Source organism: Artemia sp. Qi Xiang Cuo, chromosome 6 (genome assembly GCF_049724085.1).
Source record: "Artemia sp. Qi Xiang Cuo chromosome 6, ASM4972408v1, whole genome shotgun sequence".
Classification (NCBI taxonomy): Eukaryota; Metazoa; Arthropoda; class Branchiopoda; order Anostraca; family Artemiidae; genus Artemia; species Artemia sp. Qi Xiang Cuo.
The window spans coordinates 54,604,926-54,618,565 of record NC_142799.1 but is presented as its reverse complement, the minus strand read 5'-3'; the positions used below and the strand labels follow the sequence as shown (position 1 = coordinate 54,618,565).

At 40.5% G+C, this 13,640-nt stretch overlaps 1 protein-coding gene across 2 annotated transcripts in view; it reads left to right on the top strand.

Annotated features, from left to right (window-relative positions):
* The window catches only part of LOC148951388 (serine protease HTRA2, mitochondrial-like), a 41,097-nt gene extending 28,481 nt beyond the window's left edge, over positions 1 to 12,616 (top strand). For both annotated transcript variants that reach the window (XM_089090273.1, XM_089090274.1), the window contains 3 exons: positions 7,259 to 7,409; positions 11,830 to 12,022; positions 12,336 to 12,616. In XM_089090273.1, coding sequence (XP_088946399.1) covers positions 7,259 to 7,409; positions 11,830 to 12,022; positions 12,336 to 12,498 — 507 coding nt within the window. In that variant the 3' untranslated portion in view covers positions 12,499 to 12,616. The remainder of the gene's footprint in view (positions 1 to 7,258; positions 7,410 to 11,829; positions 12,023 to 12,335) is intronic.
* The last annotated feature ends 1,024 nt before the right edge of the window (positions 12,617 to 13,640 follow it).

Below are 13,640 nucleotides of genomic sequence, written 5' to 3'. Positions count from 1 at the left end.
TTGAACGCGTCAAGGGAAGGATTTTTCGGGATTACCTCATCCGGCAATCTATTCCATGTGGCAACCGATCTCCGGGCGGAACTCGTTTTAAGATATTCTTAAGGGGGGGGAGTACCCGGCTCAAGGTAGTCCTGACGAGCTGCACTTCGGCGAGTTGATCTCAAGAGCTTTGCTGTATCAGGAACGAGCTTCGATAGCTCCTCCGATGGAGGTTTTACAAGTACTTATAGAAATCCGACATGGACGCCTTATCGAAACGCTCCTGGATCAGGTGTGGGATTTAGCGTTCGTGTTGCCAGAGGTTGCTGCAAGCACTGCTCTATTTTGAATATGTTGGAGTGGAGCGATGTGGCTTTTTGGTGCACCAGCGAAGAGAGGACATGCATATTCCATGACAGGTCTGATGCAGGAGTTGAATAGTGGCAGAATAGACTCATCAGGGAGGAGACTTTTGTATCTTAGGATAACTCCTAATTTCTTGTTGCAAGAGGATCTAATTTTGCTGAGATGCTCAGTTCATGAGAGATCCCAAGAGAAATTAACTCCAAGTAGACGCAGTGTATCAACTCGCGTTATTACCTCTCCTTTGAAGACGAAATCAGGATGAGCCCTCACGCGCCTTAGAAATTAGGAGCTCTTTTGTTTTTGATGTGTTAAAACTTACAAGCCTAATGCATCTGCCCACGCCTCAATTTTCACCAGGTCCGCCTGAAGCTCCTTGTGGGGTTCACTGGGATCTTCGTCTTTTGCGATTGATGTTTTTGTTGTTGTGTCATCCGCAAAGTGGTGAGGTTTTTTCACAAGGTTGTCCCCTAGGTCGTTTATGAACACCAAGAAAAGAGTTGGTCCAAGAATACTTCCTTGTGGTACTCCTGATAAAACTGGGTGTTCTTTTGATATGAAGCCATCGAGGACAACTTGCAACGATCGTTGACGAAGAAAGTCAGCAAGCACGTCAAATAGTCGACCGTGAATTCCATAGGCTTTCAGTTTACAGAGAAGTCCCTTGTGCCATACACGATCAAAGGCTTTTGCAATATCAAAGGAGAGAAGGCGAATATCGTGTCCCTGAGAAAGGAGCTCAACCCACTCTTGATACTGGGCAATCAAACAGTCTAACGTAGACCGTTTTCTGCGAAAACCATACTGTGTGTCTGCCAACAGCAGATGTGACTCAAGGTATTGGTAAAGGGTATTATTAATGACGCTTTCATAAACTATACCTACGCAGGACAGCAGACTTATTGGACGATATGATCCTACATTAGTAAGGTCAGATTCTGTCTTTGGAACAGGCACAACATGAGCAGTTTTCCAGGCTTTCGGGAATAATCCCGCTGCAAAGCATTTTCTATGGACAGAGGCAAGAGGACCAACAAGTTCAGGGGCACATCTTTTAAGTATGAGATTGGGAATCTTGTCAGGTCCTGAAGCTTTGGTTACATCCAGCTGGCTTAGCGTTCTGAGCACCTTCCTAGTAGTTATCTTAACGCTGGTACTTTTTGCATCTGTTTGTGGCGGAAAGGGGGGAGGGGAGACTCCTTCCTCATCAAGTTGGGAGACCTTTGAAAAGGCTTGTGCAAGAACATCTGTCTTTTCCTGGCCTGACTGGATCATCGTCTCTTCAACGTGAAGCGAGGGAATTGATGTTGATTTAGATGACGGTAGGGCTTCTTTGACGACCCTCCACCACCGCTTTGCAGGGCCACTTTTCGGTTTGTCTACAAACTTGTGCTTGTAATTGGCTCTGGCTTGACGTACAGCTTTAACAGACTCGTTTCGAGCGCTAATAATAATAAAAGCAGTCCGGTCCTCGTCGGATTCAGTTGAACGCCATTTCTTGTGAGCCTTCTTTCTGGCCCTGATTGCCTTTCTACAACCAGCATTGAACCATGGCTTATCTCGAGATGAGACTTTTACTGTTTTTGATGGGACGAATTGATCAATAGCCTCTGTAATCGCTTTTTCGGAAAGTACCGCTGCTTTATGTGGGGCTTCTTTTAAAAATGTACTCAACGGATTTGCCGATAAGAAGTTTCGCAGATCATCCCGGTCTGTGCGGTGATGCTGCCTGATGATCCGCTCGTGCTTTACAGGTGGAGGTATTTTGAGATTTCCACGAGCTATAACTGCCACATACATGATTGCTGGCAGAATGATAGCTTTCAACACTAAAGGAATCCGAATGATCAGTTACGAAGAGATCAAGCCTGGATGATCCATGAGGGCCGATGTAAGTGTCGAATTCAACAAGTTGTTCTAGGCCATAAGTAAGACTCAGGTCTAGCAGAGCTAAGCCCTCCGAATCAGTCGTACGACTTTTCACCAGGGGCCTTGATGAATGTTGAAGTCTCCTTGGATTATTATACCTGATTTAGGGAACTTTGGCTTCACAAATTCCAAGCAATCTTCCAGATGTTCGATGATTTTCATCTTTGGTGGGTTATAGACTGTACCAATAACAAACGATTTGTTTGATAGGTTTACTTTAACCCAAAGAACTCCTTATCGCTAGGAATTGTAAGTGCCAAAAAAGGGATGTTATTTTTAAGATACATAGCAACACCACAAAAGTCGAGCTTCTCGGGTTTTTGTGATCCAGCCTGAGCAGAGTGTAACCAGGAATACTGATCTCACTATCAATGACGCTAGAATTCAGGTTGGTCTTGGATACACACATGGCAGAAAGGGAGACCTCATTCATCATGTGCTGTAGGTGATCCAACTTGGATCGGAGACCACGTTTTATGGGTGGGAGGCACTTGTGCCGAATCCTAAGCCATTATGGGGTACCACCTCCATGTTGAAGATACGGTAATGAGGTGCGTGGCAGGTGGCATCGTTCTCCGTCTAATGATGCATGGCAATGGATTTATGGGCTTTGTTGGGCTAACCACCCAGCAAAGCTTCTTTTACCTGGTTATGATTAACAACAAAAAGCCTCGGACCAAACAGCCATTTTGACGACGACCTGTAGCATGTCCACCGACCATCCAAACAGACCAGATTAAAGTAGCCCACTGCCATGTATAAGGTCTCAGATTTAAGTTTGACCAGTTCCTACATTTAGTGAACTCGGTCAAGCCATCTATCATGTGCATCATTGAGACCAATCTAAACCAAGAAACTCAGAGCAGTGAGGTTGCCATACAGGGATACACGCTCGTCAGGCAGGATCAAGAGTGTACTGACGGCGCTAAATACGGAGGAGGAGGAGGTGTCGCTGTTTATCTACAGAGCCATATACCTTATTCATGCTTGAACATACCAGATTCAGCAGGCGAAGAAGCTCTGTGGGTCAGGGTGACCCTCCCAAATAAATCCGTGATTGTCGAACCGTGTATAACCCTCCAACTTACCAGATTACCAGCTACCTTGAAACCTCCCTTGAATATATTCGGGGCAAGTACGCTAAGTCTGCCATTATCCTTCATGGAGACTTCAACGTCCATCATAGCGTGTGGCTTCGCAGCAAAAATACTGATTGGGAAGGTTCGGATTTGTATGATCTATCTCTCTCTTACGGGCTGGAACAACTTGTCGATTTCGACACGTATCATGGCCCAAACGGATCATCTCGTCTTGACCTATTCCTTACAGATCACCCTGACTCCTTTAAGGTAGACGCTCATGCTTTCACCAGTGACCACGTTGCCGTCGTTGCACGTGGAAACCTACGTATTCCGCCTCCAGTAAAGCATGGACGAACAATCTTGCTATACAAAAGAGGTGATTGGGACGGTTTGAGAAACACTCTTTTTTCTCTGTAGTGGAGAGCCTTCCTCCTGGAAGGCCCAGAGAAATCTGCAGATAAGTACCAGCAGGCCATAGTTGACTCTGTCGAAAAGCATATCCCTTCAAAGCGGATCCAGGTGTCCAGTAAGAACAAACCTTGGTTCAACGCCCAGTGTAAGAAGACAATCCGAGCAAAGCAAAAGACACACAAGCGATGGCTACTTTCGAAGAGCGAAGAAGACAGAACTGCATTCATAAATGCGCGCAAAGATGCAGTTCGAGCGATTCGGCAGTCCCGGGTTCAGTATAAGGAGAAATTCGCCACCAAACTTCAACTTGCTTCGGCAAAGAGTTGGTGGAAAATTGTCAAGGAGGCTTTACCGTCGTCCAAGGGGACTGCAATTCCTTCTCTCCAGAGTAACGGGACAGTGGTACAAGATCCACAGGCAAAGGCTGAAGCTCTTGCTAAGGCTTTTGCCGAATTCTCGAATCTAGACGATGACGGTAGAGAAGTGCCAAAATTATCCGACCGAACTGACACTGTCCTGGAACGCGTGAATTTTTCTGCTCACAAGATCCTTTGCATTCTGCAACATCTGGATCTGACCAAAGCCACGGGTCCTGACAACATACCAAATGTTGTCCTCAAATCCTGCAGTGCCGAACTAGCTGGACCCTTGTCATTGCTTTTCCGGCTGTGCTTGTGCTCCGGAACCTTCCAACTAACATGGAAGTCTGCCCATGATATACCTACTCTAAAGCCAGAAGGCGATCCAACGACCGTGGGCTCCTACAGGCCTATTAGCCTTCTCTCCTGTTTTGGCAAAGTCTACGAGAGTGTCTCCAATAAAACACTTCTTCAGTATCTGGAATCAAATGACCTTCTAGGCGATCGCCAATATGGATTCCGCCGGAAACGCTCAACATTAGACTGCCTAGTGGCCCAGTATCAGGAGTGGATAGAACTACTGGCAATGGGATACATCAGGCTACTATCCTTCGACATTGCGAAAGCTTTTGACAGAGTATGGCACCATGGCCTGCTAAAGAAACTATGTGTTTATGGTATCCGTGGATGTCTGTTAAAAGTGATTGAGAGCTTTCTTTCCGATCGTTCACTGCGGGTTGTTCTTGACGGTTTATTTCCCGCGAATATCCAGTGAAAGCAGGGGTACCCCAGGGCAGTGTCTTGGGACCTGCGCTCTTCCTTATCTACATAAACGACATGGGAGACAACCTCGCAAACCCTCTGCATCACTTTGCCGACGATATTACGACACACTCAGCCGTCCCTAAACACGAAAATTCAACACAAGCCTCCCTTTCCTCACAGATGGATCTTTTGAAAATTAAAAAGTGGTCTGATGCATTGATAATCAACTTCAATGCATCGAAAACAAAGGAGGTTCTAATTACCCGATCAAAGGTGCCTCGTGAACACCCCAGTTTCATCTTCAAAAATGAAGCTATAAAGAGAGTCGACGAGCTTTGTCTACTGGGGATTCATTTCACCACCGATCTTGGATCAACCACCTTGATCGGGTGAGAGCCTCATGCGCAAGAAAGCTGGGAGTTACTCTTCTCTGCAAAAACCTTCTTCCATCAAGCTCGATCATCCCACTCCACAAGTTTTGCATCAGACCCATAGCTGAATATGGATGCCCGCTTTTGCTGGTGCTCCGAAAACGCTGTTGGCACCACTTCAGAAGATCCAGGATAGGGCAAATAGGGCGTGGTGTACTTCTACACAAGAATCGATCCAGCCTCTAAATAAAAAGTCTGATGTAGCTTCGACAGCTGTTTTCTACAAATACATGAATTTGCCTCCCTCAGACGAGCGCTCTTAAATTGTGCCCCTCTTTGTCCAGCTAACACGGCATACACGAAGGCGCACAGCTCGGTCCATTTATCTAAAGGAGGATACGCCGAAAACCGAGTACTTGAGGAACAGCTTCATCCGGCATTGCTTGGAATGATCTTCCTGAGGATATTATCCCTGCAAATCCCTCTGTTGACACCTTCAAAATAGACACCTTCAATAGACATTTAAAACCTCGAGGCCATTGAAAAAGATAAATGAATAGCGGCATATCAGATACTTTGAAGTACCTGGCGCCGTGAATATTGGAATAAAAAAAAAAAAAAAAAAAAAAAAAAAAAAAAAAAAAAAACGTACATTGCAGTGGGTAACAGTAAACGTATCCGTAAGAATTGTCTTGGGGTGTGCATTTGGTCGTCTACTAGAAGGAAATCCGATCCGAGGCTGTTTTTTCCGTTTGAAAACTTGGTAAATACTGGCTGAATGGGTAGTTGGCCCAAACAGCGGACAAAGGAACTCCTAAGACAGACTTTGCCTCATCAGATAAGGAGCAGTCATAAGACACCATACTTAACCTCAGCAAAGGTGGTGGTGACCCCAATAGAGGCAGCAGTCGACACCTTGCGGTACCTACCACTCTCAAGCTCTGCGGGCAGGGACGCCAACCCCTGAGTGGTTTGCCGGAGCATACCACCGCATATCCAACATGCAGAGGCCGTTGTCCATATCTGGATCTTCCGCCCATATTTCGCAGTTTTCCTCCTGAAGTGCATCCTCCCACGATGGTATCCTACAGTACCATACAATTTAACCCATTGCTGGGAGAAGGTTTGAAACTAACGGGACATGTCCACACGCCGGTGGGCCCTGCTCAGTGTGCATCAGAGGGGCCTTCTTCCTCCTCCACCTGTATTTCTGGCCCCCGGGTGAGGGTACCCCAGTTCATTTTATGGACCCCCAGGGGCTAGATCTCTCCTTTGGTCCGCGCCTCCCTTTATGGGAGGTACCCTATATATCTGTAGAACGTTCCCCTGTCCGCTGCCTGGGGACGCGCTGAGTGGCCTGGAGAGGGCCCCTACTGAGAAGGTGACTCAGTAGATAATCAGAAAAAATACCCCGGCCAAGAGGAGCTCCAACAGCTCTGGAGCTATTATTGCTATATTTATTTCTTTTTCTTAGGGGGGGGGTTGAAGAAGCAATTGAGATTTGTGAGTTAAGCCTCGAATCAGTTTTGTTAGTTCGTCTATAATAATAATAATAATAAAATCTATTTTAAATAATTAAATGATTCTAACCCTGATGAAGAAAGAAAAATTCTGTTTAATACTGCGATCTTTCCTGTCTTAGCTTTTACATGCAACACGAGTACATACGGGAAATCCTTCACTCACCAGCGTGACTAGGATAGTTAGAAATCTAGACCTCTTAACTTTTAGTTTTGATTCAATAGAAGGAACTTAAATTTTCTAAAATGAAGTTATTTTGTCATAAAATAATTTTTATTTCTCTTATAGCATTACAAAATTAAACCAAAGCAAAATTCCATTCTTTAAACTACTAAGAAAAGAATTTATTAAGTAAATTCATTTACAATTTTTTTTATCTTGAAATTGTAGAGTGACTTGTATGCCTCCCTCTAGTCTCCTTTTCCACCCAACGAAAACATTCCTTCGCTACTCTAATATGCGAATCTTCTTCTTTCAGTTTGGCAATTCAGGTGGGCCTCTAGTTAATTTAGACGGTGTAGCGGTAGGTATAAATTCAATGAAAGTCACATCTGGGATTTCCTTTGCAATTCCTATTGATTATGGAAAGAAGTTCCTGAAAGCTGCCGAAGAAAGAAAAGCAATGGAAGGTAAAGCTTGGTTTTCCTTGATGGAAAACATAAGTTAGTTGTATCAGGGAATTCTAATAGTGTTTATGGCAATTTAATACTTAATCCAGATTGCTGCTTGTGCACTCAATAATCTGGTTATAAATAGGAAAGTGTTATTCGCAGAATGTATTCTATTTGTATCTCTACTATTTCAAAATAATTTTCTTCCCGTTGACTAGTCTTAAAATCTGCTGATTTGGTTCACTAAAAGTATCAGTTTTGCTTTCTTGTTTCATATTTTTTTTTTTTTTTATTTATATATTCAAGAATTTGTTTTTTCATTCCTGTAAAATATCTATTGTTGATTTGAGAAGCAGTTATTATCCAATTTCAGTATTGTGAATGAAAATCAGGTTCTCACAATAGGACTTATGATGACGGTCAAAATTTTGACTGTCATCTATTTCAGACGCGGTTTTTCAGAAAATCATGTATTAAGAATGGACAGTGAACTATTTCGAATTAGTTAGTTCGGCCTTGTGAAAAAAATATCAATTATGCATATATTTCATAGTTGGAAGCCATAAGAGACCAGAGAAGGGTTGAGCAACTCGGTCTTGAAATATTGGTACTGTGATCCCCAGCCATTATATAATGGCGTCGAAAATCCGGTTTTGTTTCCGGCGTCGGCTCCAGGTCCCTCTTGACTATATTGAGCCAGGTTTTAAATTGCCCTCATCCCCCTTTCCTTTACTTGCGCTTCTTCTTCCAATATATGTGTATATATATTCACCGTCATCATGGTTTGTCTTTTTTTCAGCTTAGAAATTCTTTTTGAGTAAAATTTGGTGGATTTTTACTGAAAAAAAATTCCACAGCCTGACTGTCTTTGCTCATCAGAATCGAAGGTTTCTCCATTCAAATATGGCCATAACAAACAGAAAAGGTTTCTTATCCATTGGAAACTGTCTAGACAACAGCCATGTCGGGGGACTAAGGAAGGGCTAAGCCTAGCTCCTTTAGCTTTTAGTTTTTTCATATTTTTTTTCTCTTTTCTTGTTTGATATTTACTGTATGCTGCAAAAATAAAGAAATCAGAATCACGGTGGAAAAGTTGTGAGTGCCAGAAAAAGCATGATTATATTTTTGGGTTGCGTATAAGACATTCAGTCGAGAAAAAATTCCATAATTACGTTTTTTTTTAATACCAAAAACCTAAATTTTGCAAAAAAGCAAAAATAAAAAAACAAATAAGAAAAGATATATGTTACAGAAAAAATTGAATCGCATTCTTGAATTTAGCGTTAAAATTTGCATTAGTTACGCACAGCTACTGCAACGGTACAATAACATGCAAGGTTTAAGAAATGTAGTTTTAGTTAAAAAGTGACACAATCGTATATCTAATTTAAAGGAAGGTGTCTATATTTCGGTGTAGCAAAGCTGAGGTGTGCTCAAAGACGACAGTGAGGGATAGAGGCTGAATTTTCAGTATAGAAACGCTTGTTTTCCAAGACACTGTCTTAAATACTGTAGAAAAGCTTTATACTGTGCTAACTATAACAATATATTTTAATTTGTGACTAGAGAAATACTTGAAAATTGCAAATGTGTAAATTTTATTTAATTTAATTAAAGTTATACAATTTAAGCATATATTTATAGCGATACAATAAGCCGTTTATATTTAAAACCAAGATTAAGCATATATAAGGCCAGATTTTGTTTTTCCTGAGAACAAAAATATATGCTTGGAGGTAGGTACTCTTCCAACCCCCCACTGAACCCCCCCCCCCCTGGACGGCCTTTTACACGACTCTTCATCAAGTTGTCTAGTCGTGTTGTTTCTAAGTTCAGCGTTATCTTAGTGGAGAGCAATATTAAGCATTTCTAAGGCCTGAACCCTGAAAAACCCTGAACCCCCCACCCCCTGGACGGGCTTTTACACGACTCTTCATCAAGTGGTCTAGTCGTGTTGCATCTAAGTTCAGTGTTATCTTAGTGGAGAGCAATATTAAGTATTTCTAAGGCCAGAACCCTGAAAAACCCTGAACCCCCCCCTGGACGGCCTTTTACACGACTCTTCATCAAGTGGTCTAGTCGTGTTGCATCTAAGTTCAGCGTTATCTTAGTGGAGAGCAATATTAAGCATTTCTAAGGCCTGAACTCTGAAAAAACCCTGAACCCCCCACCCCCTGGACGGGCTTTTACACTACTCTTCATCAAGTGGTCTAGTCGTGTTGTATCTAGGTTCAGTGTTATCTTAGTGGAGAGCAATATTTAGTATTTCTAAGGCCAGAACCCTGAAAAACCCTGAACCCCCCCCCCTGGACGGTCTTTTACACGACTCTTCATCAAGTGGTCTAGTAGCGTTGCATCTAAGTTCAGTGTTATCTTAGTGGAGAGCAATATTAAGTATTTCTAAGGCCAGAACCCAGAAAAACCCTGAACCCGCCCCCCCGGGACGGCCTTTTACGCGACTCTTCATCAAGTGGTCTAGTCGTGTTGCTTCTAAGTTCAGCGTTATCTTAGTGGAGAGCAATATTAAGCATTTCTAAGGCCTGAACCCTGAAAAACCCTGAACCCCCCATCCCCTGGAAGGGCTTTTACTCGACTCTTCATCAAGTGGTCTAGTCGTGTTGCATCTAAGTTCAGCGTTATCTGAGTGGAGAGCAATATGAAGCATTTCTAAGGCCAGAACAAAATATGGGGTCATAGCTCCCTCTTCCCCCAACCGAGCACTTGGGTCCGCCTTTGCACTAACTAATAAGTATTGTCATTGAATAACTTATATGGCAATGCTAATAAATTCATTTCATGCTCATTATTATTTTGCACCTAAGAAACAAGACCTTTCCCTATATCTGAATGCAAAAGCTCCCACTGAAATTCTTCATTTAGGCAAAATTTAGAACCCACAATTTCTATTTCCCGGGGGGGGCGAGATTTCGTCTATTTTTGGTGAGATTTTGATGACATTAATACGAAATTGCCGTAAAATGATACCCCAAAACAATCATAATATTAACCCGTAATAAGAAGTTAAGTAGAACATTTTCAATTTTTTAGCATTTTCTTAAAAAAAAGAATAAGAAAAACACAAAATCTTTACTAAGTATATAGGACTTGTTTTAGACATTTGATTTCTTAAGGGGCTAATCTTCATCTCCAAAAGGGAATAAGCTTCTTTTCTGCAGAGAAAAGAACATTTGACAATAATAGCGGCATTTTATTTAGCTGAAATGTTCTATGTAAATAAAGAATCTAACTTCAAAAAGGCACGCAAACAGTAATTTGAGGGATTGTAATGATTCACGTCAAGGGGAAAAAACAAGTTCTTCATTCAGGATTTATATCATTTCCTTCTACCCTACCTTCTGTTTAAACCTAATAATTTAATAAAACATTTTTGGTTTGAATTTTCCCCAGTCATTACGTTTTTAAATGAAAATAATTTTATTTAGGCCCTCCAGCAGGGCCGTACACAGGATTTTTTCGGGGGGGGGGGGATGTTTTACAGAAGAATTTTTTTGGGGTGGGGGGGGGGTTACAAACAAGTTCAAAAAATGCATAAGAAATTTGTTTATATTCATTTTTGTTACGTTTTTACGAGTCGGACAAAATTTTCGGGGGGGGGGATGTTTTACAGAAGATTTTTTGGGGGCGGGGGGGGGGGTTACAAACAAGTTCAAAAAATGCATAAGAAATCTGTTTATATTCATTTTTGTTACATTTTTACGAGTCGGACAAAAATTTCGGAAGGGGAGGGGTTAAACCCCTCACCCCCGGATACTGCTTTGCCCTCCAGAGGCAGTTTTTCTTCTTTTTTTCGGGGGGGGGGGGGCAGAAGGGGCACTTGCTCCGGGTACAAAAACTATCGGGGCGCAAAATGTCTGTTAAATAATCTCACGGCTATAGCCATTTTGTAGTTGCTTTAATTTTATTTTTATTAAAATAAAGTAGAGAGCGCAGTTGACAGTAAGTATAAGTAAATTAAATCCGAAATTTTCATTTTTCTCATATCTCATCACCATTCCTTGAAAATAAAATTAATTAGACCGAATTTTATTAATTATAATGTTTTTTTTTGTGATATTTTGTATTCAGGCCTGTTCGTATTTTACAGGATCTCGAGATAATTAATAATTTTGCAAAGGGTAAAGTAAAAAAAAAAGTCAGATTAAATAAAAGGATTTTTTAAATAAATGAAAATGTTAATAAATTTAAATTTTGCTAATAAATAAATTTTGATAAAATTTATCCTGAAAATTTTGGGAGACAGGGGGGGGGCTAATCAAGATTTTGCCCCGAAGGAAAGAGAAGTCAAAACCGCCACTGAGGCTTTCCCAACTTATTGGTCGTGTGGGAACAACTCTCCCCTTCCAAATGTGCTTATATAGTCTGTAAAAGATTAGCATATCTGTAATAGCCCTTCTTATTTTATAAATCATATTTCCAGGAAAAACTAGCTGGTTTGGTACTAAGAAAAAAGAGGACGTTGCTCTTGCAAAGGGACGCTATATGGGTGTTACTATGCTGCCACTTAGCCCACAACTAATGCATGAGCTTCAAGTGCGGGGATCAGACCTAGCTGCGGATGTAACACATGGTGTTTTAATTTGGAAGGTGGTTGTTGGTAGTCCTGCCCATAGGTAAACATTTATTCATTTATTTAATTGTTTTGTTTATTTATTCCTCTGAACCTTACCAAATATATATTACATTTATTCTTTTACTTTAGATTCTATTTTAGAACAATTAAATATTTTCTACTCTTGTTCAGGGTCATCTTTATTTCATTCATTTATTGTTACTGATCATTAGTAATTGCTAGTTCATTATCAATCACTAATAGTCGTGGATTAATCCTGGAAAACTGATTAAACGCTTGATGTTTCAAAAATAATATCACGCTAAAGAATATCCTTTTTTGTAGTACTATTCTTATTATTTTTTCTTTTTCAGTGGAGGGCTTCTGCCAGGCGATGTGGTAACGGCAGTAAATGGAGAGCCAGTAGTTGTTGCTGAAGACATATATAAAGCATTAAAACAACCAGGAACTTTAGTGCTTGATGTGTCTAGGAAAAGAGAAAAACTGAAGTTGACCATTGCTCCAGAAAATCCATAAGTGCGTTTTTATTGTTATGAGAGTATAATAAGTAACTGTCAACTGAAATAAACTCGTTTTAGGGTTTATTCGTTTTCCTTATTCAATATTTTGTCTCTCTTAAATCATCTTCTTTTAATTTGTTTTCCTTTTTTCTCTGTAATCTACCATTTAGGAGTAAGGGAATGTTTTTGTTTTTTCTCTTCTGAAAAAGTTTTCTTTTTTGAGCTATTCTGCTTCTGAAGAACATATGTGGCACCTCCACTTTAGAACTCTGGGTTAATTTAAAAATAATAGTAGATAGTGCGTGATATTTGTCAGTAGAATATGTGCTTTAAGATGCCTTAGAAATTAAATCACAGTTTTTGCAGGGTAAATTGAAAATTTTTTTCTTGTGGGAACTGTTTTTCTTGAAAATCCTTGAAAAATTGCTGAAAACTTAAATTTTTCAAAAGACGTAATTTCTTTTAGTTAAAAAAAAAAAAATATGAATTAGTAATCTTTAAATGTTTAAAACTACATCAGCTTAAACGCTGAAATAGATGAAAAAGCTGGTCGTGGTGAATTTGACTAAACTTCTATAAAAAATTTGTGAATCTAAAAAAAAAATGCAAGATATTCCTTTTGACAATAACTTTTTAACAAAACCATAGATTTTATGGTTCACCCTTTTAGTGAAACTTGAAAAATCGTATACACGGCTCCCTTACTCTGCGTAATTACTTCATAAAGACGATCAAAAACAGTTTTTACTTCTATTGTCGGATTATCATTAACACCAGTTGTCAATGAAATTGAGCACCTCAAGGCTGCTTCACTCAGAAAACTTTTATGATTTAAATGTAAAGAATCGAACGTTCCATCAGCAAATCTTAAATACGCTCTTCCGTGGGTCTAATTAATTCAAAATGAGTTTTTTTCCCCTATGTCGTTGGGCTATCATCAACACCAATTGTCAAAGAAATTGAACACCTCAAGGCTGCTTCACTCATAAAACTTTTATGATTTATATGTAAAGAATCAAATGTTCCAATAGCAAATCTTGAAAACGCTCTTCTGTGGGTCTAATTAATTCAAAACGAGTTTTTCCCCTATGTCATTGGGCTATCATCAACACCAATTGTCATAGAAATTGAGCACCTCAAGGCTGCTTCACTCAGCAA